Source organism: Pseudophryne corroboree, chromosome 8 (assembly GCF_028390025.1).
Source record: "Pseudophryne corroboree isolate aPseCor3 chromosome 8, aPseCor3.hap2, whole genome shotgun sequence".
Taxonomy (NCBI): Eukaryota; Metazoa; Chordata; class Amphibia; order Anura; family Myobatrachidae; genus Pseudophryne; species Pseudophryne corroboree.
The window spans coordinates 364,174,898-364,199,309 of record NC_086451.1 but is presented as its reverse complement, the minus strand read 5'-3'; the positions used below and the strand labels follow the sequence as shown (position 1 = coordinate 364,199,309).

General features: G+C 47.5%; 1 protein-coding gene across 1 annotated transcript in view; it reads right to left on the bottom strand.

Moving 5' to 3' along the window:
* The window catches only part of LOC134947806 (protein FAM162A-like), a 49,296-nt gene extending 25,444 nt beyond the window's left edge, over positions 1-23,852 (bottom strand). Inside the window, exon 1 of the mRNA XM_063935684.1 lies at positions 23,611-23,852. Coding sequence (XP_063791754.1) covers positions 23,611-23,761 — 151 coding nt within the window. The 5' untranslated portion in view covers positions 23,762-23,852. The remainder of the gene's footprint in view (positions 1-23,610) is intronic.
* Between the last annotated feature and the right edge of the window lie 560 nt (positions 23,853-24,412).

Below are 24,412 nucleotides of genomic sequence, written 5' to 3'. Positions count from 1 at the left end.
TTTCAGTGACAGGGTCTGCCACACGACTGTGACTGATATGACGGGTTGGTTTGGACCCCCACCAAAAAAGAAGCAATTAATCTCTCCTTGCACAAACTGGCTCTACAGAGGCAAGATGTCCACCTCATCATCATCCTCCGATATATCACCGTGTACATCCCCCTCCTCACAGATTATCAATTCGTCCCCACTGGAATCCACCATCTCAGCTCCCTGTGTACTTTGTGGAGGCAATTGCTGCTGGTCAATGTCTCCGCGGAGGAATTGATTATAATTCATTTTAATGAACATCATCTTCTCCACATTTTCTGGATGTAACCTCGTACGCCGATTGCTGACAAGGTGAGCGGCGGCACTAAACACTCTTTCGGAGTACACACTTGTGGGAGGGCAACTTAGGTAGAATAAAGCCAGTTTGTGCAAGGGCCTCCAAATTGCCTCTTTTTCCTGCCAGTATAAGTACGGACTGTGTGACGTGCCTACTTGGATGCGGTCACTCATATAATCCTCCACCATTCTTTCAATGTTGAGAGAATCATATGCAGTGACAGTAGACGACATGTCCGTAATTGTTGTCAGGTCCTTCAGTCCGGACCAGATGTCAGCATCAGCAGTCGCTCCAGACTGCCCTGCATCACCGCCAGCGGGTGGGCTCGGAATTCTGAGCCTTTTCCTCGCACCCCCAGTTGCGGGAGAATGTGAAGGAGGAGATGTTGACAGGTCGCGTTCCGCTTGACTTGACAATTTTGTCACCAGCAGGTCTTTGCACCCCAGCAGACTTGTGTCTGCCGGAAAGAGAGATCCAAGGTAGGTTTTAAATCTAGGATCGAGCACGGTGGCCAAAATGTAGTGCTCTGATTTCAACAGATTGACCACCCGTGAATCCTTGTTAAGCGAATTAAGGGCTGCATCCACAAGTCCCACATGCCTAGCGGAATCGCTCCCTTTTAGCTCCTTCTTCAATGCCTCCAGCTTCTTCTGCAAAAGCCCGATGAGGGGAATGACCTGACTCAGGCTGGCAGTGTCTGAACTGACTTCACGTGTGGCAAGTTCAAAGGGCATCAGAACCTTGCACAACGTTGAAATCATTCTCCACTGCACTTGAGACAGGTGCATTCCACCTCCTATATCGTGCTCAATTGTATAGGCTTGAATGGCCTTTTGCTGCTCCTCCAACCTCTGAAGCATATAGAGGGTTGAATTCCACCTCGTTACCACTTCTTGCTTCAGATGATGGCAGGGCAGGTTCAGTAGTTTTTGGTGGTGCTCCAGTTTTCTGTACGTGGTGCCTGTACGCCGAAAGTGTCCCGCAATTCTTCTGGCCACCGACAGCATCTCTTGCACGCCCCTGTCGTTTTTTAAAAAATTCTGCACCACCAAATTCAAGGTATGTGCAAAACATGGGACGTGCTGGAATTTGCCCATATTTAATGCACACACAATATTGCTGGCGTTGTCCGATGCCACAAATCCACAGGAGAGTCCAATTGGGGTAAGCCATTCTGCAATGATCTTCCTCAGTTGCCGTAAGAGGTTTTCAGCTGTGTGCGTATTCTGGAAAGCGGTGATACAAAGCGTAGCCTGCCTAGGAAAGAGTTGGCGTTTGCGAGATGCTGCTACTGGTGCCGCCGCTGCTGTTCTTGCGGCGGGAGTCCATACATCTACCCAGTGGGCTGTCACAGTCATATAGTCCTGACCCTGCCCTGCTCCACTTGTCAACATGTCCGTGGTTAAGTGGACATTGGGTACAACTGCATTTTTTAGGACACTGGTGAGTCTTTTTCTGACGTCCGTGTACATTCTCGGTATCGCCTGCCTAGAGAAGTGGAACCTAGATGGTATTTGGTAACGGGGGCACACTGCCTCAATAAATTGTCTAGTTCCCTGTGAACTAACGGCGGATACCGGACGCACGTCTAACACCAACATAGTTGTCAAGGACTCAGTTATCCGCTTTGCAACAGGATGACTGCTGTGTATTTCATCTTCCTCGCAAAGGACTGTTGGACAGTCAATTGCTTACTGGAAGTAGTACAAGTGGGCTTACGACTTCCCCTCTGGGATGACCATCGACTCCCAGCAGCAACAACAGCAGCGCCAGCAGCAGTAGGCGTTACACGCAAGGATGCATCGGAGGAATCCCAGGCAGGAGAGGACTCGTCAGAATTGCCAGTGACATGGCCTGCAGGACTATTGGCATTCCTGGGGAAGGAGGAAATTGACACTGAGGGAGTTGGTGGGGTGGTTTGCGTGAGCTTGGTTACAAGAGGAAGGGATTTACTGGTCAGTGGACTGCTTCCGCTGTCGGCCCAAGTTTTTGAACTTGTCACTGACTTATTATGAATGCGCTGCAGGTGACGTATATAAGGGAGGATGTTCCGAGGTGGTTAACGTCCTTACCCCTACTTATTACAGCTTGACAAAGGGAACACACGGCTTGACACCTGTTGTCCGCATTTCTGGTGAAATACTTCCACACCGAAGAGCTGATTTTTTTGGTATTTTCATCAGGCATGTCAACGGCCCTATTCCTCCCACGGACAACAGGTGTCTCCCCGGGTGCCTGACTTAAACAAACCACCTCACCATCAGAATCCTCCTGGTCAATTTCCTCCCCAGCGCCAGCAACATCCATATCCTCCTCATCCTGGTGTACTTCAACACTGACATCTTCAATCTGACTATCAGGAACTGGACTGCGGGTGCTCCTTCCAGCACTTGCAGGGGGCGTGCAAATGGTGGAAGGCGCATGCTCTTCACGTCCAGTGTTGGGAAGGTCAGGCATCGCAACCGACACAATTGGACTCTCCTTGTGGATTTGGGATTTCGAAGAACGCACAGTTCTTTGCGGTGCTACTGCTTTTGCCAGCTTGAGTCTTTTCATTTTTCTAGCGAGAGGCTGAGTGCCTCCATCCTCATGTGAAGCTGAACCACTAGCCATGAACATAGGCCAGGGCCTCAGCCGTTCCTTGCCACTCCGTGTGGTAAATGGCATATTGGCAAGTTTACGCTTCTCCTCCGACAATTTTATTTTAGGTTTTGGAGTCCTTTTTTTACTGATATTTGGTGTTTTGGATTTGACATGCTCTGTACTATGACATTGGGCATCGGCCTTGGCAGACGACGTTGCTGGCATTTCATCGTCTCGGCCATGACTAGTGGCAGCAGCTTCAGCACGAGGTGGAAGTGGATCTTGATCTTTCCCTAATTTTGGAACCTCAACATTTTTGTTCTCCATATTTTAATAGGCACAACTAAAAGGCACCTCAGGTAAACAATGGAGATGGATGGATACTAGTATACAATTATGGATGGACTGCCGAGTGCCGACACAGAGGTAGCTACAGCCGTGGACTACCGTACTGTACTGTGTCTGCTGCTAATATAGACTGGTTGATAAAGAGATGTAGTAGTAGTATGTATGTATAAAGAAGAAAGAAAAAAAAACCACGGGTAGGTGGTATACAATTATGGACGGACTGCCGAGTGCTGACACAGAGGTAGCTACAGCCGTGGACTACCGTACTGTACTGTGTCTGCTGCTAATATAGACTGGTTGATAAAGAGATGTAGTAGTAGTATGTATGTATAAAGAAGAAAGAAAAAAAAAACACGGGTAGGTGGTATACAATTATGGATGGACTGCCGAGTGCCGACACAGAGGTAGCTACAGCCGTGGACTACCGTACTGTACTGTGTCTGCTGCTAATATAGACTGGTTGATAAAGAGATGTAATAGTAGTAGTATGTATGTATAAAGAAGAAAGAAAAAAAAACCACGGGTAGGTGGTATACAATTATGGACGGACTGCCGAGTGCCGACACAGAGGTAGCTACAGCCGTGGACTACCGTACTGTACTGTGTCTGCTGCTAATATAGACTGGTTGATAAAGAGATGTAGTAGTAGTATGTATGTATAAAGAAGAAAGAAAAAAAAACCACGGGTAGGTGGTATACAATTATGGACGGACTGCCCAGTGCCGACACAGAGGTAGCTACAGCCGTGGACTACCGTACTGTACTGTGTCTGCTGCTAATATAGACTGGTTGATAAAGAGATGTAGTAGTAGTATGTATGTATAAAGAAGAAAGAAAAAAAAACCACGGGTAGGTGGTATACAATTATGGACGGACTGCCCAGTGCCGACACAGAGGTAGCTACAGCCGTGGACTACCGTACTGTACTGTGTCTGCTGCTAATATAGACTGGTTGATAAAGAGATGTAGTAGTAGTAGTATGTATGTATAAAGAAGAAAGAAAAAAAAACCACGGGTAGGTGGTATACAATTATGGACGGACTGCCCAGTGCCGACACAGAGGTAGCTACAGCCGTGGACTACCGTACTGTACTGTGTCTGCTGCTAATATAGACTGGTTGATAAAGAGATGTAGTAGTAGTATGTATGTATAAAGAAAAAAGAAAAAAAAACCACGGGTAGGTGGTATACAATTATGGACGGACTGCCCAGTGCCGACACAGAGGTAGCTACAGCCGTGGACTACCGTACTGTACTGTGTCTGCTGCTAATATAGACTGGTTGATAAAGAGATGTAGTAGTAGTAGTAGTATGTATGTATAAAGAAGAAAGAAAAAAAAACCACGGGTAGGTGGTATACAATTATGGACGGACTGCCGAGTGCCGACACAGAGGTAGCTACAGCCGTGGACTACCGTACTGTACTGTGTCTGCTGCTAATATAGACTGGTTGATAAAGAGATGTAGTAGTAGTAGTAGTATGTATGTATAAAGAAGAAAGAAAAAAAAAACCACGGGTAGGTGGTATACAATTATGGACGGACTGCCGAGTGCCGACACAGAGGTAGCTACAGCCGTGAACTACCGTACTGTGTCTGCTGCGACTGGATGATAAATAATGATATAAAATATATATATATATCACTACTGCAGCCGGACAGGTATATATTATATAATGACGGACCTGCTGGACACTGTCTGTCAGCAGAATGAGTTTTTTATAGAATAAAAAAAAAAACACCACACAAGTGAAGTCACACGACGAGTGTTTAACTTTTTCAGGCAATCACAATATAGTATACTATACTACTAACTATACTGGTGGTCAGTGTGGTCAGGTGGTCACTGGTCAGTCACACTGGCAGTGGCACTCCTGCAGCAAAAGTGTGCACTGTTTAATTTTAATAATAATATGTACTCCTGGCTCCTGCTATAACCTATAACTGGCACTGCAGTGCTCCCCAGTCTCCCCCACAATTATAAGATGTGTGAGCTGAGCACAGTCAGATACGAGTGTTTAACTTTTTCAGGCAATCACAATATAGTATACTATACTACTAACTATACTGGTGGTCAGTGTGGTCAGGTCACTGGTCAATCACACTGGCAGTGGCACTCCTGCAGCAAAAGTGTGCAATGTTTAATTTTAATAATAATATGTACTCCTGGCTCCTGCTATAACCTATAACTGGCACTGCAGTGCTCCCCAGTCTCCCCCACAATTATAAGATGTGTGAGCTGAGCACAGTCAGATATATACATAGATGATGCAGCACACTGGGCTGAGCAGTGCACACAGATATGGTATGTGACTGAGTCACTGTGTATCGTTTTTTTCAGGCAGAGAACGGATATATTAAATAAAACTGCACTGTCTGGTGGTCACTGTGGTCAGTCACTAGTAAACTCTGCACTCTCTACAGTTCTACAGTACTCCTAAGCTCCAGTAAATCAGGTCAATCTCTCTCTCTCTCTCTTCTAATCTAAATGGAGAGGACGCCAGCCACGTCCTCTCCCTATCAATCTCAATGCACGTGTGAAAATGGCGGCGACGCGCGGCTCCTTATATAGAATCCGAGTCTCGCGAGAATCCGACAGCGTCATGATGACGTTCGGGCGCGCTCGGGTTAACCGAGCAAGGTGGGAAGATCCGAGTCGCTCGGACCCGTGAAAAAAAACATGAAGTTCGTGCGGGTTCGGATTCAGAGAAACCGAACCCGCTCATCTCTAGTTATATCACAAGAAAAAGGGTTGATTCTGGCTTAAGAGCAAAGCAAATAAAAGCAAGTAACTTTGCACCAGGAAAACACAATGGGGTATATTTACTAAACTCCCGATTTTTCCTGAGTTTGCTTTTTTTCCCTAATCTCAGGAATTTACTAAACACAAATCTCTGCAGTAAAACAAAGATAGGAAAGTGCCTCAAGTGGCGCAATGCAGCTATAGTACCTGATGGTTTAAAATAAATGTCACCACATTTAAAGACAAGAATAAATACAACAAAAGTAAACCTTCCTACTCCTAGTACACACAGCGCAAGCAACAAGAAAAGGAAAAATTACGTTCCTGATTGAATGTGCGGACTCAGATGTCTCTGTCCAGCTATCCGAGTGTGTGGAATCCAACTCGTAAATATGAAACAGAGAAAATAAAAGGACAACCAATGTGTAGTATTTCACAACAGAGATTAGATGTGTTATATCACAAGAAAAGGGGTTGATTCTGGCTTAAGAGCAAAGCAAATAAAAGCAAGTAACTTTGCACCAGGAAAACACAATGGGGTATATTTACTAGAGATGTGCACTTGAAATTTTTCGGGTTTTGTGTTTTGGTTTTGGGTTCGGTTCCGCGGCCGTGTTTTGGGTTCGACCGCGTTTTGGCAAAACCTCACCGAATTTTTTTTGTCGGATTCGGGTGTGTTTTGGATTCGGGTGTTTTTTTCAAAAAACACTAAAAAACAGCTTAAATCATAGAATTTGGGGGTCATTTTGATCCCAAAGTATTATTAACCTCAAAAACCATAATTTCCACTCATTTTCAGTCTATTCTGAATACCTCACACCTCACAATATTATTTTTAGTCCTAAAATTTGCACCGAGGTCGCTGGATGACTAAGCTAAGCGACCCTAGTGGCCGACACAAACACCGGGCCCATCTAGGAGTGGCACTGCAGTGATACGCAGGATGGCCCTTCCAAAAAACACTCCCCAAACAGCACATGACGCAAAGAAAAAAAGAGGCGCAATGAGGTAGCTGTGTGAGTAAGCTAAGCGACCCTAGTGGCCGACACAAACACCTGGCCCATCTAGGAGTGGCACTGCAGTGTCACGCAGGATGGCCCTTCCAAAAAACACTCCCCAAACAGCACATGACGAAAAGAAAAAAAGAGGCGCAATGAGGTAGCTGTGTGAGTAAGATAAGCGACCCTAGTGGCCGACACAAACACCGGGCCCATCTAGGAGTGGCACTGCAGTGTCATGCAGGATGGCCCTTCCAAAAAACACTCCCCAAACAGCACATGACGCAAAGAAAAAAAGAGGCGCAATGAGGTAGCTGTGTGAGTAAGCTAAGCGACCCTAGTGGCCGACACAAACACCGGGCCCATCTAGGAGTGGCACTGCAGTGTCACGCAGGATGGCCCTTCCAAAAAACCCTCCCCAAACAGCACATGACGCAAAGAAAAAAAGAGGTGCAATGAGGTAGCTGTGTGAGTAAGATAAGCGACCCTAGTGGCGGACACAAACACCGGGCCCATCTAGGAGTGGCACTGCAGTGTCACGCAGGATGGCCCTATCAAAAAACACTCCCCAAACAGCAATGACGCAAAAAAAAAGAGAGGCGCAATGAGGTAGCTGTGTGAGTAAGCTAAGCGACCCTAGTGGCCGACACAAACACCGGGCCCAGCTAGGAGTGGCACTGCAGTGTCACGCATGATGGCCCTTCCAAAAAACCCTCCCCAAACAGCACATGACGCAAAGAAAAAAAGAGGCGCAATGAGGTAGCTGTGTGAGTAAGATAAGCGACCCTAGTGGCCGACACAAACACCGGGCCCATCTAGGAGTGGCACTGCAGTGTCACGCAGGATGGCCCTTCCAAAAAACACTCCCCAAACAGCACATGACGCAAAGAAAAAAAGAGGCGCAATGAGGTAGCTGTGTGAGTAAGATAAGCGACCCTAGTGGCCGACACAAACACCGGGCCCATCTAGGAGTGGCACTGCAGTGTCACGCAGGATGGCCCTTCCAAAAAACACTCCCCAAACAGCACATGACGCAAAGAAGAAAAAAAGAGGCGCAATGAGGTAGCTGTGTGAGTAAGATAAGCGACCCTAGTGGCCGACACAAACACCTGGCCCATCTAGGAGTGGCACTGCAGTGTCACGCAGGATGGCCCTTCCAAAAAACACTCCCCAAACAGCACATGACGCAAAGAAAAATTAAAGAAAAAAGAGGTGCAAGATGGAATTGTCCTTGGGCCCTCCCACCCACCCTTATGTTGTATAAACAGGACATGCACACTTTAACCAACCCATCATTTCAGTGACAGGGTCTGCCACACGACTGTGACTGAAATGACGGGTTGGTTTGGACCCCCACCAAAAAAGAAGCAATTAATCTCTCCTTGCACAAACTGGCTCTACAGAGGCAAGATGTACACCTCATTATCATCCTCCGATATATCACCGTGTACATCCCCCTCCTCACAGATTATCAATTTGTCCCCACTGGAATCCACCATCTCAGCTCCCTGTGTACTTTGTGGAGGCAATTGCTGCTGGTCAATGTCTCCACGGAGGAATTGATTATAATTCATTTTAATGAACATCATCTTCTCCACATTTTCTGGAAGTAACCTCGTACACCGATTGCTGACAAGGTGAGCGGCGGCACTAAACACTCTTTCGGAGTACACACTTGTGGGAGGGCAACTTAGGTAGAATAAAGCCAGTTTGTGCAAGGGCCTCCAAATTGCCTCTTTTTCCTGCCAGTATAAGTACGGACTGTGTGACGTGCCTACTTGGATGCGGTCACTCATATAATCCTCCACCATTCTTTCAATGGGGAGAGAATCATATGCAGTGACAGTAGACGACATGTCCGTAATCGTTGACAGGTCCTTCAGTCCGGACCAGATGTCAGCATCAGCAGTCGCTCCAGACTGCCCTGCATCACCGCCAGCGGGTGGGCTCGGAATTCTGAGCCTTTTCCTCGCACCCCCAGTTGCGGGAGAATGTGAAGGAGGAGATGTTGACAGGTCGCGTTCCGCTTGACTTGACAATTTTCTCACCAGCAGGTCTTTGAACCCCAGCAGACTTGTGTCTGCCGGAAAGGAAGATCCAAGGTAGGTTTTAAATCTAGGATCGAGCACGGTGGCCAAAATGTAGTGCTCTGATTTCAACAGATTGACCACCCGTGAATCCTTGTTAAGCGAATTAAGGGCTCCATCCACAAGTCCCACATGCCTAGCGGAATCGCTCCGTGTTAGCTCCTGCTTCAATGTCTCCAGCTTCTTCTGCAAAAGCCTGATGAGGGGAATGACCTGACTCAGGCTGGCAGTGTCTGAACTGACTTCACGTGTGGCAAGTTCAAAGGGCAGCAGAACCTTGCACAACATTGAAATCATTCTCCACTGCGCTTGAGACAGGTGCATTCCACCTCCTATATCGTGCTGAATTGTATAGGCTTGAATGGCCTTTTGCTGCTCCTCCAACCTCTGAAGCATATAGAGGGTTGAATTCCACCTCGTTACCACTTCTTGCTTCAGATGATGGCAGGGCAGGTTCAGGCGTTTTTGGTGTTGCTCCAGTCTTCTGTACGTGGTGCCTGTACGCCGAAAGTGTCCCGCAATTCTTCTGGCCACCGACAGCATCTCTTGCACGCCCCTGTCGTTTTTTTAAAAATTCTGCACCACCAAATTCAAGGTATGTGCAAAACATGGGACGTGCTGGAATTTGCCCAGATTTAATGCGCACACAATATTGCTGGCGTTGTCCGATGCCACAAATCCACAGGAGAGTCCAATTGGGGTAAGCCATTCCGCGATGATCTTCCTCAGTTGCCGTAAGAGGTTTTCAGCTGTGTGCGTATTCTGGAAACCGGTGATACAAAGCGTAGCCTGCCTAGGAAAGAGTTGGCGTTTGCGAGATGCTGCTACTGGTGCCGCCGCTGCTGTTCTTGCGGCGGGAGTCCATACATCTACCCAGTGGGCTGTCACAGTCATATGACCCTGCCCTGCTTCACTTGTCCACATGTCCGTGGTTAAGTGGACATTGGGTACAGCTGCATTTTTTAGGACACTGGTGACTCTTTTTCTGAGGTCTGTGTACATTTTCGGTATCGCCTACCTAGAGAAATGGAACCTAGATGGTATTTGGTACCGGGGACACAGTACCTCCAACAAGTCTCTAGTTGGCTCTGCAGTAATGATGGATACCGGAACCACGTTTCTCACCACCCAGGATGCCAAGGCCTCAGTTATCCGCTTTGCAGCAGGATGACTGCTGTGATATTTCATCTTCCTCGCAAAGGACTGTTGGACAGTCAATTGCTTGGTGGAAGTAGTAAAAGTGGGCTTACGAGTACGACTTCCCCTCTGGGATGACCATCGACTCCCAGCAGCAACAACAGCAGCGCCAGCAGCAGTAGGCGTTACACGCAAGGATGCATCGGAGGAATCCCAGGCAGGAGAGGACTCGTCAGAATTGCCAGTGACATGGCCTGCAGGACTATTGGCATTCCTGGGGAAGGAGGAAATTGACACTGAGGGAGTTGGTGGGGTGGTTTGCGTGAGCTTGGTTACAAGAGGAAGGGATTTACTGGTCAGTGGACTGCTTCCGCTGTCGCCCAAAGTTTTTGAACTTGTCACTGACCTATTATGAATGCGCTGCAGGTGACGTATAAGGGAGGATGTTCCGAGGTGGTTAACGTCCTTACCCCTACTTATTACAGCTTGACAAAGGCAACACACGGCTTGACAAATGTTGTCCGCATTTCTGGTGAAATACTTCCACACCGAAGAGCTGATTTTTTTGGTATTTTCACCAGGCATGTCAACGGCCCTATTCCTCCCACAGACAACAGGTGTCTCCCCGGGTGCCTGACTTAAACAAACCACCTCACCATCAGAATCCTCCTTGTCAATTTCCTCCCCAGCGCCAGCAACACCCATATCCTCCTCATCCTGGTGTACTTCAACACTGACATCTTCAATCTGACTATCAGGAACTGGACTGCGGGTGCTCCTTCCAGCACTTGCAGGGGGCGTGCAAATGGTGGAAGGCGCATGCTCTTCACGTCCAGTGTTGGGAAGGTCAGGCATCGCAACCGACACAATTGGACTCGTCTTGTGGATTTGGGATTTCGAAGAACGCACAGTTCTTTGCGGTGCTTTTGCCAGCTTGAGTCTTTTCTGTTTTCTAGCGAGAGGCTGAGTGATTCCATTCTCATGTGAAGCTGAACCACTAGCCATGAACATAGGCCAGGGCCTCAGCCGTTCCTTGCCACTCCGAGTGGTAAATGGCATATTGGCAAGTTTACGCTTCTCCTCCGACAATTTTATTTTAGATTTTGGAGTCCTTTTTTTACTGATATTTGGTGTTTTGGATTTTACATGCTCTGTACTATGACATTGGGCATCGGCCTTGGCAGACGACGTTGCTGGCATTTCATCGTCTCGGCCATGACTAGTGGCAGCAGCTTCAGCACGAGGTGGAAGTGGATCTTGATCTTTCCCTAATTTTGGAACCTCAACATTTTTGTTCTCCATATTTTAATAGGCACAACTAAAAGGCACCTCAGGTAAACAATGGAGATGGATAGATACTAGTATACTTATGGATGGACGAGCGACTGCCGACACAGAGGTAGCTACAGCCGTGGACTACCGTACTGTGTCTGCTGCTAATATAGACTGGATGATAATGAGATAAAATCAATATATATATATATATATATAATATCACTAGTACTGCAGCCGGACAGGTATATATATTTATTATGTAATGACTGATGACGGACCTGCTGGACACTGTCAGCTCAGCAGCACCGCAGACTGCTACAGTAAGCTACTATAGTAGTATGTATAAAGAAGAAAGAAAAAAAAAACCACGGGTAGGTGGTATACAATTATGGATGGACTGCCGAGTGCCGACACAGAGGTAGCTACAGCCGTGGACTAACGTACTGTGTCTGCTGCTAATATAGACTGGATGATAATGATATGAAATCAATATATATATATGTATATATAATATCACTAGTACTGCAGCCGGACAAGTAGATATATATTTATTAGGTAATGATGACTGATGACGGACCTGCTGGACACTGTCAGCTCAGCAGCACCGCAGACTGCTACAGTAAGCTACTATAGTAGTATGTATCAAGAAGAAAGAAAAAAAAAAAACACGGGTAGGTGGTATACAATTATGGATGGACTGCCGAGTGCCGACACAGAGGTAGCTACAGCCGTGGACTACCGTACTGTGTCTGCTGCTAATATAGACTGGATGATAATGAGATGAAATCAATATAATATCACTAGTACTGCAGCCGGACAGGTATGTATATTTATTATGTAATGACTGATGACGGACCTGCTGGACACTGTCAGCTCAGCAGCACCGCAGACTGCTACAGTAAGCTACTATACTATAGTAGTATATACAAAGAAGAAAGAAAAAAAAAAACACGGGGAGGTGGTATACAATTATGGATGGACTGCCGAGTGCCGACACAGAGGTAGCTACAGCCGTGGACTACCGTACTGTGTCTGCTGCTAATATAGACTGGATGATAATGAGATGAAATCAATATAATATCACTAGTACTGCAGCCGGACAGGTATGTATATTTATTATGTAATGACTGATGACGGACCTGCTGGACACTGTCAGCTCAGCAGCACCGCAGACTGCTACAGTAAGCTACTATACTATAGTAGTATGTACAAAGAAGAAAGAAAAAAAAAACCACGGGGAGGTGGTATACAATTATGGATGGACTGCCGAGTGCCGACACAGAGGTAGCTACAGCCGTGGACTACCGTACTGTGTCTGCTGCTAATATAGACTGGATGATAATGAGATGAAATCAATATAATATCACTAGTACTGCAGCCGGACAGGTATGTATATTTATTATGTAATGACTGATGACGGACCTGCTGGACACTGTCAGCTCAGCAGCACCGCAGACTGCTACAGTAAGCTACTATACTATAGTAGTATGTACAAAGAAGAAAGAAAAAAAAAAAACACGGGGAGGTGGTATACAATTATGGATGGACTGCCGAGTGCCGACACAGAGGTAGCTACAGCCGTGGACTACCGTACTGTGTCTGCTGCTAATATAGACTGGATGATAATGAGATAAAATCAATATAATATTACTAGTACTGCAGCCGGACAGGTATGTATATTTATTATGTAATGACTGATGACGGACCTGCTGGACACTGTCAGCTCAGCAGCACCGCAGACTGCTACAGTAAGCTACTATACTATAGTAGTATGTACAAAGAAGAAAGAAAAAAAAAAACCACGGGGAGGTGGTATACAATTATGGATGGACTGCCGAGTGCCGACACAGAGGTAGCTACAGCCGTGGACTACCGTACTGTGTCTGCTGCTAATATAGACTGGATGATAATGAGATGAAATCAATATAATATCACTAGTACTGCAGCCGGACAGGTATGTATATTTATTATGTAATGACTGATGACGGACCTGCTGGACACTGTCAGCTCAGCAGCACCGCAGACTGCTACAGTAAGCTACTATACTATAGTAGTATGTACAAAGAAGAAAGAAAAAAAAAAAAACACGGGGAGGTGGTATACAATTATGGATGGACTGCCGAGTGCCGACACAGAGGTAGCTACAGCCGTGGACTACCGTACTGTGTCTGCTGCTAATATAGACTGGATGATAATGAGATGAAATCAATATAATATCACTAGTACTGCAGCCGGACAGGTATGTATATTTATTATGTAATGACTGATGACGGACCTGCTGGACACTGTCAGCTCAGCAGCACCGCAGACTGCTACAGTAAGCTACTATACTATAGTAGTATGTACAAAGAAGAAAGAAAAAAAAACCACGGGGAGGTGGTATACAATTATGGATGGACTGCCGAGTGCCGACACAGAGGTAGCTACAGCCGTGGACTACCGTACTGTGTCTGCTGCTAATATAGACTGGATGATAATGAGATAAAATCAATATAATATTACTAGTACTGCAGCCGGACAGGTATGTATATTTATTATGTAATGACTGATGACGGACCTGCTGGACACTGTCAGCTCAGCAGCACCGCAGACTGCTACAGTAAGCTACTATACTATAGTAGTATGTACAAAGAAGAAAGAAAAAAAAAAACCACGGGTAGGTGGTATACAATTATGGATGGACTGCCGAGTGCCGACACAGAGGTAGCTACAGCCGTGGACTAACGTACTGTGTCTGCTGCTAATATAGACTGGATGATAATGAGATGAAATCAATATAATATCACTAGTACTGCAGCCGGACAGGTATGTATATTTATTATGTAATGACTGATGACGGACCTGCTGTACACTGTCAGCTCAGCAGCACCGCAGACTGCTACAGTAAGCTACTATACTATAGTAGTATGTACAAAGAAGAAAGAAAAAAAAAAAACCACGGGGAGGTGGTATACAATTATGGATGGACTGCCGAGTGCCGACACAGAGGTAGCTACAGCCGTGGACTAACGTACTGTGTCTGCTGCTAATATAGACTGGATGATAATGAGATGAAATCAATATATATGTATATATAATATCACTAGTACTGCAGCCGGACAGGTATATATATTTATTATGTAATGACTGATGACGGACCTGCTGGACACTGTCAGCTCAGCAGCACCGCAGACTGCTACAGTAAGCTACTATAGTAGTATGTATAAAGAAGAATGGAAAAAAAAACCACGGGTTGGTGGTATACAATATTATATATATATATATATATATATTATATACAATTATATATATATATATATATATATATATATATTAAACTGGTGGTGATTGATTATTAAACTGGTGGTCAGGTCACTGGTCACACTATCAGCAACTTGCAAGTAGTACTCCTAAGCAGACAATAACAAAATATATTATACTGGTCTGGTGGTCAGTGTGGTCACAATGGCAGTGTGGCACTGACTCTGGCAGCAAAAGTGTGCACTGTACGTTATATGTACTCCTGAGTCCTGCTCTCAGACTCTAACTGCTCCCCACTGTCAGTGTCTCCCCCACAAGTCAGATAATTAATACAGTCACACTATCTAATCTATATCACTTCAGCAAGTAGTAGTAGTATAGTAGTACTCCTCCTAATAATGCTCCCCAAAATTACTACTACTGTGTCTCTCTTTACTGTCTCACTCTCTTCTCTAAACGGAGAGGACGCCAGCCACGTCCTCTCCCTATGAATCTCAATGCACGTGTGAAAATGGCGGCGACGCGCGGCTCCTTATATAGAATCCGAGCCTCGCGAGAATCCGACAGCGGGATGATGACGTTCGGGCGCGCTCGGGTTAACCGAGCAAGGCGGGAAGATCCGAGTCGCTCGGACCCGTGAAGAAAAAACTGAAGTTCGGGCGGGTTCGGATTCAGAGGAACCGAACCCGCTCATCTCTAATATTTACTAAACTCCCGATTTTTCCTGAGTTTGCTTTTTTTCCCTAATCTCAGGAATTTACTAAACACAAATCTCTGCAGTGTTGGGTCTATTTGTATTGTTTTTCCCGTCAGAGGTCACAAATACGAATCAATAGACCATCGGTCAAACACGGCTGTTATTTGATACAACTCGGTAATTTACTAAGAATTTGTATTCTTAATCACTGCCGACAATGGGGGTAATTCCAAGTTGATCACAGCAGGAATTTTGTTAGCAGTTGGGCAAAACCATGTGCACTGCAGGGGGGCAGATATAACATGTGCAGAGAGAGTTAGATTTGGGTGGGTTATTTTGTTTCTGGCTGCTTTATTTTTACACTGCAAATTAGATTGCAGATTGAACACACCCCACCCAAATCTAACTCTCTCTGCACATGTTAAATCTGCCTCACCTGCAGTGCACATGGTTTTGCCCAACTGCTAACAAAATTCCTGCTGCGACCAACTTGGAATATCCCCCTATAGCCAAACACTGCCAGGAAAGCATAGAATTAGTTAAAAAAAAAAAAAAAAGCAGTTTTAAGATAGACCTGCTTTTTATTGGGGTGTTCAGATAGTCATGCACGGATCAGTGAGATCTGTGCATGCTTATCTGTGGGACCCACAAGAGTGACCCCAATTAATCTTGCGGTTAACCGCAGACCGCAAAGTTCCCATCATAGGCTAGAATGGAGCGGCACTAAGCTCCATTCTAGCTGGTGCTCTACTCCTGATTGACAGGCTAGTAGCGCACAGCCAGTCAGGAGAGCGCCATGACGTGGTGCTTCCTGATTGGCTGGCGTGATCTCCAGTCACTCACGAGGGGTCCTGGCATTCGGGAAAAGGGGTTTCACGTGTACACATGGAACCCCTTTAGTTGCGTGGACCGGGATTTCATTTTTTTTTTTTATTCTACCCTTTGGATTACTACAGGACCGAAGAGGACTAAGCTTCACTGGATGGTTCGTAAGTATAATTGTATTCCTTAAGGGGGGTACTGACGGGGAGATGTGTGCTGAGCGATCTTAACACAGACCGCTCAGCACACATCTCTCCCTCCGCTCAACACAGCGTGATGTGCTGAGCGAGGGGACGGACGGACGGGGGGGCGCTCACTTCACACAGCAGTGAAGTGAGCAACCTGCTAGATTGAGCCTGCTTGCAGGCTCAATCTAGCACCGGCAATAGCGATGCGCGGGGCCGCGCATCGTTATCTCTGGGGGGCATACACACGGCAGATCCCTGCTTAAAATCTAAGCAATCTAGTCAGATTGCTTTGGTTTTAAACATGGATCTCTCCATGTGTACCCCCCCCCTTTACAGGTACCCCGTGGATTCTACTGCATAAGTGGACGTGATTCTCGGCGTGGGATGTAGGTAAGTATGTATGAGTGTGTAAGTGTGTTTGAATAAAATTATACTTTCAAGGTGTGTGTGTTTTGTTTTTATTTGTGTATTTTGTTGTTGTAGAACTACAAGTACCAGTGGGCCCGTTATTTCCCCGCATGCTGGTACTTGTGGTTCTCCAAGTTCCAGCTTGCGGGGGGGGGGGGCTTGCTGGGACTTGTAGTTCTACGACAAAAAACAATATTCTTTATTTTACCCAAACAAAGGCTATCAACCCCATCATCCAGGTATGGGGGGGACAACCTCGGGCTTCACCCCTGGTCCTTGGGTGCCTGGAGGGGGGGCGGCTTGATTTAAGGGGTCCCCACTCCTCCAGGGAACCCCTGCCAGGGGTGACTAGTTGGGGGGGTAATGCCACGGCCGCAGGGACCAGTAAAAAGGTGTCCCACAGCTGTGGCATTATCTCTCTGGCTAGTAGAGCCCGGTGCTGGTTTTAAAAATACGGGTGACCCCTACATATTTTGTCCCCCTTTATCTTTGGAACCAGGGCCAGTGCTGGTTGTTTAAATACGGGGGTACCCCAGGCAATTTTTCCCGGTATTTAAACAACCAGGGCCGGCTCAAAGAGCCCGAGGCTGGTTATGCTTAGTAGGGGGACCCCATGCATTTTTTTTTAAAACTTTTAACTGTTTAAAGTCTTTTCATACTGTACACAATGAAGCCCTGCATGGATCTCACTGATCCGGCCGGGATTCACTGTGTTATGTCCGGGAGTGTTTTACTAATCACTCCCGTAAAACACTGCCCGACAGTAACGAAAACTCAGCAGTTTAGTAAATTACCGAAAAATTATTTCAAAAAGTTGCAGAAAAATACGACCGATAAAATTCGAGTCTAAACTCCCACCAATTCAGCAGAAACATGAATCTTAGTTAATAAACCCCTATGTTGCATTTGGCAATAGCTGCAAATATATATATTTTTTTGCATGCAGGGTCCAGAGGGAGAGGGGGCATGCCAGCAGCTCACAGAGCGCTGGGCATGCCCCCTCAGTGACGGAGAAGGAAGGCATGGCTTACAATCACGGCATCACCGCAAATCCATGCCCCCTTTTCCAAGGCCATGCCCCTTTTTCTAGAGCGCGCGCTCCTTAGGCGCGCGTGTGTCCCGCTTCAATAGGTAAGAATGTTGGGAGGTATGCTTGTCACTCCCGGAAAACGGACTCAGTGTTCTCCAGGTCGCAGACATTAAGTAACATCCGACTGCGACCCTGAGCTGTTGCATGTGCAGAGGAGTCAGGAGAAAGTGCAGTGTGCGGCCTTGCAGAGAGAAGGGCTGCTTGGCTATCAGCCTGTGACTGTGTGAGGACGGGGAACGTGAGTTGGGAGAGGTGAGAGCATCAGATATGGTAAAGGTAGCAGCAGCAGCACTGTTATAATCGTGTGGTGGCAAACAATAACTTTTTAGTAATTGCAAGCCCTATCAGTGGGGGTGAGGTAAGCAGGTGACTGTATGTGCTGGAGAGGGGGGGGCAGGTGACTGTGTATGTGCTGCGGGGAAGGTGAGCAGATCACTGTATGTGCTCAGGTGGTGAGGGGTGATGGTGTATGCAGGGCCGGCGACAGGGGGGGTCAAAGGGGACACCTGTACCGGGCCCCAAGTATATGCCTCATAGTGTCCGGCAGGGATGTGAGCAGGGAATCATCATGGAGTTATTGGGGAGAGACCAACTGTGGTGTGTGTGGGGGAGGAAGGAGGGAGATAAATATTTAAATATCTGTATACTGTAGATATAGCGCAGCAAATTCCGTTGCTCTGAGGGGGCCCCAGAGATATCACTGTACCGGGCCCCAAAATGTCTGTTGCCGGCCCTGGGTGTATGACCGATGGGACACAGAAAAAGACAGGTGGAACCCCCAATTTTAAAAAGTGACGGGTCCCTTGGACCCACTTTTTTTTTTTTGGGGGGGGGGGGGGCTCAGCGCGATCGCTGGTACTGTGTGGTATAATTAGTAACAGGCACTACTGTGACATTACAGAATAAGTGACATAATGGGGCTCATTCAGACCCGTTCGCACGCTGCATTTTCTCGCAGCCATGCGAACAGGTCTGAACTGCACATGCATGTGGGCCGCAATGCGCAGGTGCGTCATTGCCCGGCGACGGGGTTTGCCGGAAAGCAGCGGCTTCTATGGAGAAAGCAATCGCAGGGGCGATTGCAAGAAGATTGACAGGCAGAAGGCGTTCCTGGGCGGCAACTCACCGTTTTCTGGGAGTGTCGGAAGAAATGCAAGCGTATCCGGCCGTTGCAGAGGAGGGTCCCTGACGTCAGCTGTTTCCTGGATCATCACACCGGGTGAGTAAGTCCTGGGCTGTGCAGAAACTGCACAAACTTTTGTTTGTGCTGCTTACTGCACAGCCCATCACACCCCTGCACAGCCCTTACCCACTCCCCCTGTAGGCAGCGATTACCTGGTCGCAACAGTGCAAAAAATGTCCTACGTGCGATCCAGGCCTGAATTATGCCCATTGTGAATAATGGGCACTACTGTATTGCGTAATGTGAATAAGGTGTACTACTGTGCAGTGTAATGAAAATAAAGTTGCACTACTGTGTGGCATACTTAAATTGGGGGTACTGTTGTGTGGACACACCCCTTCTCAGTGAGACCACACCCTTTTTTCGGTGCTGTCCCTATTTAGCATGTGGTGGGGGAAGGGGGCACCGACATTTATCTTGCCTCCGGGCAACTGGGATGAAGTTACGTCACTGTTAAAGATATCTTGAAAACGTGCACAGTTAAGGTTCCCTGAGGACCAAGTTTTAGAAGCACTGCTCTAGGTCAGGGGGAGGCAACCTGCAGCACTCTAGCTGCTGTGGAACTACACGTCCCAGCACCACGGGAGCTTTAAGAGAGGAGGAGGCCCGGGTGCAGCCTCCTCCATTCGGGCCCCCTCCACTCTGCCGGCAGCGCTGAGAGTCTGAGCACTAGAGCGCTCAGACTCTACTGCGCATGTGCAGATCTCCGGAAAAATGGCACGGTGGCCATTTTTCCATTGATTTTTGTACTGCGCATGCGCAGAACTCCGTGAAAATTGCCGCTGCACCTTTTTCACAGAGTTTTAACACCGCCGTGGACGTCAGCGCAGGACTCCGGAGGGGTGAGTATTCAGAAAATGGGTGCAGCGAGTACGGTGGGGGCCCCCCTCTGGACTCAGTGGCCCGTGTGCACTGTATACATTGCACCCGTAAACGCCAGTGCACAGCAGGCTCTTTCACAATTTTGCATGCATGTCAGGTCATGCTAAAACGGTGGTAGGGCATGCTGAAATGTGTAGTTTTGCAGCAGCTGACGTGCCACAGGTTCCCTGCTCCTGTTCTAGAGGATTTGTCCTGCCTATACAAAGCATGAAAACAGATATACACAGTGTAAGTACAAACCTGGTACGCAGTGGCGTAACTACTGCCCCCGCAGTCCTCGCGGTGGCTTGGGGGCGAGGGGCTGCGGGGGCGCCACTGACTTAGAACAGATTGACATGCGGACGAGCGTCCGCATGTCAATCTGCGGTCTCCTCTCCCTCCCTGCTGTGTTGGAGGGACACGGAACGCACATCGCGCGTCTCTCCTGTGTCCCTCCCTGGCTCTCCCCCGGCCGGTCTAAGGAAGTGCCGTTCGTGAGCTCTGATTGGCTCACGAACCGGCACTTCCTTTATTAGACCAGCCGGGGGGGAGAGCCAGGAGGGACGCAGGAGAGACGCGCGATGCGCTCCGTGTCCCTCCAACACATGGGGGGGGAGCAGGCACTTGGGGCATATACCTGGCACTGTGGGCATATACCTGGCACTGGGGGCATATACCTGGCACTGTGGGGGGAAGATCTGGCACCTGGGGCATATACCTGGCACTGTGGGGGGCAGATCTGGCACTGGGGGCATATACCTGGCACTGTGGGGGGAAGATCTGGCACTGGGGGCATATACCTGGCACTGTGGGGGGCAGATCTGGCACTGGGGGCATATACCTGGCACTGTGGGGGGCAGATCTGGCACTGGGGGCATATACCTGGCACTGTGGGGGGGAAGATCTGGCACTGGGGGCATAAACCTGGCACTGTGGGGGGAAGATCTGGCACTGGGGGCATATACCTGGCACTGTGGGGGGAAGATCTGGCACTGGGGGCATATACCTGGCACTGTGGGGGCAGATCTGGTACTGGGGGCATATACCTGGCACTGTGGGGGCAGATCTGGCACTGGGGGCATATACCTGGCACTGTGGGGGCAGATCTGGCACTGGGGGCATATACCTGGCACTGTGGGGGGAAGATCTGGCACTGGGGGCATATACCTGGCACTGTGGGGGCAGATCTGGCACTGGGGGCATATACCTGGCACTGTGGGGGCAGATCTGGCACTGGGGGCATATACCTGGCACTGTGGGGGCAGATCTGGCACTGGGGGCATATACCTGGCACTGTGGGGGGAAGATCTGGCACTGGAGGCATATACCTGGCACTGTGGGGGCAGATCTGGCACTGGGGGCATATACCTGGCACTGTGGGGGCAGATCTGGCACTGGGGGCATATACCTGGCACTGTGGGGGCAGATCTGGCACTGGGGGCATATACCTGGCACTGTGGGGGGAAGATCTGGCACTGGAGGCATATACCTGGCACTGTGGGGGAATATCTGGCACTGGGGGCATATACCTGGCACTGTGGGGGAATATTTGGCACTGGGGGGAGCAGGCACTGAGGGGGCATATGTGGCACTGTGGGGGAATATTTGGCACTGGGGGGAGCAGGCACTGAGGGGGCATATGTGGCACTGGGGGGGGGGTATATGTGGCACTGGGGGCATGTACCTGGCACTGTGGGGGAATATCTGGCACTAGGGGCATATACCTGGCACTGTGGGGGAATATCTGGCACTGGGGGCATATGTGGCACTGGGAGCATGGCCCTAGCAACAAGCACTACCCCCTAGCAGCGAGCATGACACCCAGTGCATGAAACCCCTGGCAACGAGCATGACACCCTGAGCATGAAAACCCCTGGCACCGTGCATGGAACCAAGAGCATGAAACCCCTGGCAACGAGCAGGTAATTTAAAAGTAATTAGAAGCCTTACTGTAGAACTTAATGTGTAATGGGTATTACGGTGTGTGTCATAATGTATCACGGACATTGCGGTGTGTGTCATAATGTATCAGGCATTACGGTGTGTTGTATACTATATCACGGGCATTGTGGTATGTGGTATAATGTCTCAGGATCATTGTGGTGTGTGTCATACTGTGTCACAGACATTGTATGTGCTAGAATGTATCAGGGGCATTGCAGTGTGTAGCATAATGTATAACGGGCATTGCGATTCCTGTCATAATGTGTCACAGGCATTACGGTGTGTGTCATAATGTGTCAGGCATTACGGTGTGTTGTATACTATATCACGGGCATTGTGGAATGTGGTATAATGTCTTGGGGTCATTGCGGTGTGGCATAATGTATAACGGGCATTGCGGTATGTGTCGTACTGTGTCACAGATACGGTGTGTAGCATAATGTATAACGGGCATTGCGGTATGTGTCGTATTGTGTCACAGATACGGTGTGTAGCATAATGTATAACGGGCATTGCGATTCCTGTCATAATGTGTCACAGGCATTACGGTGTGTGGCATAATGTGTCTGGGGCATTACAGTGTGTGCATATTGTGTCATGTGCATTATTGTGTGTGGAATAATGTGTAAGGGCCATTGCAGTATGTGGAATAATGTATACTGGGCATTACTATAAGGAGGAAAAATGACAAATAATGTAAGGGGCATGAATCAGGATTATTTTTCTTTCCTGTGGTGGCCAACGTCTGGGCGTGCAGGTTGCAAAACTGGGGTATAAGGTAGTCTTTTCCTGCAATGCCACGCCCTCCACGCAAAGCCACGCCCATTTCGACAAAGCCACACAGCATTTTTCTACCTTTACTAGTGCCAATTACGGGGGGTATGGGGGGGGGGGGGGGGTGCCAAAGGATTTTTTGGCTTGGGGGAGAAAAATTTCTAGTTACGCCACTGCTGGTACGGATAAACATTGGAAGCCCAGCATCAAACGATGGCTGGGCTTTCGCCATCAAAACTTTTTCAAAAACATGGATAATAACACATAAGTCGAATGGTGTGGAACTGGGATCTATTCAATAATACAGGAGAATAGATTCTGAGATCAATGTCACCCTGACAAACAAGTGTTTGGTCAGTATTATTAATTTATTAACAGTTCCATATACAATGCAGCAATAATTCGAAGTAGAGACACCGCCAAAAGAATATATGCAAACTATTCATTTTAAATCCTATGTATGATTTGTTTTACCACTTGCATTGTATTGTAGTTACGAAATGCAAACAAACATGCTAGTTCCTCAAGTGTGCATAGTGCTTTTCACTATTTCTCCATATGTCAGACAGCTGCAAGTTGCACAGTGCACAACCATAAACAACTTCAGTCCCCCAAACAAGCTACTTGACGTGGCTTGGAGGCTTACACATACATATACGCAGATATATGTAACCGAGATCTCTGAATTGTAAGATATTGTACGGGATTTATTTTAAATCTAGTTACTGCTATCATTCAGGGTGCTGGGTGAAACAAAATGTGTTTTGTTTTTTTCTTGCTTAGAAATACCCCTCCCTTTCAAGCACCTGAATGATATCACTAAGCTAATTGCGCATCCACCACTATATTTGCAATCTACCGTAGTATGTTTAGCCAATATAGAATCCTTACAATATTGTACTTACCAGTAAATGTTTCATTTGCAGCTACTTTGGGTTTCATGTCACTGATATTTTGGCAGTAAGGCCTCCTGTGAAGAACACTCCTTGTGCTAGGTCTAACTACACAAATACCTCTCAGCAGAGCTCTAAAGGTTACAGAACTCAGCCGTGACATTGTGTGTACAGTGCTGGGACTCTCAGTTCTCTGACAAGCTTACAGTGCAGCACAGTTTTCCCTGGCAGAGTTCCGGTCTATCATGCAGTGTACGTCAGTAGAGGAAGTATGCAGACAGACACACCATGCACATTGGCTGCTGCACTTATTCCTTAGTCATAGTGACAGCCTCAACGCTCAGGCTTCTGTACAGTAAACACCTTCCAGCTGCAATTTTATTATGGATGTGAAAAGAAGTACAGTATAGCACGTACACAGCTTGTCTCTTGCAGGAGGACAATGAACATGATCTGTCTGGGGGAAATTGAACAGAAGCTCTTTTTAAAGAAACTAATGTGCACTGTGCAACTAAAGGCTGGGCGTGTGACTGCATTTTCATGAGGGGAGCAGACCTACAAAACACTTTAGGACAGGAGACCTGGAAGCCAGTTCTAATGTAACCCCATACTGTACATAGGACAACATAGAGACCTGGAAGCCACTTCTGATGTAACCTTACCAGATCCTGTACATAGGACAGGAGACCTGGAAGCCAATTCTGATGTAACCTCATACTGTACATAGGACATTAGAGATCAAGAAGCCAGTTCTGATGTAACCTCATACTGTACATAGGACAACAGAGACCAAGAAGCCAATTCTGATGTAACC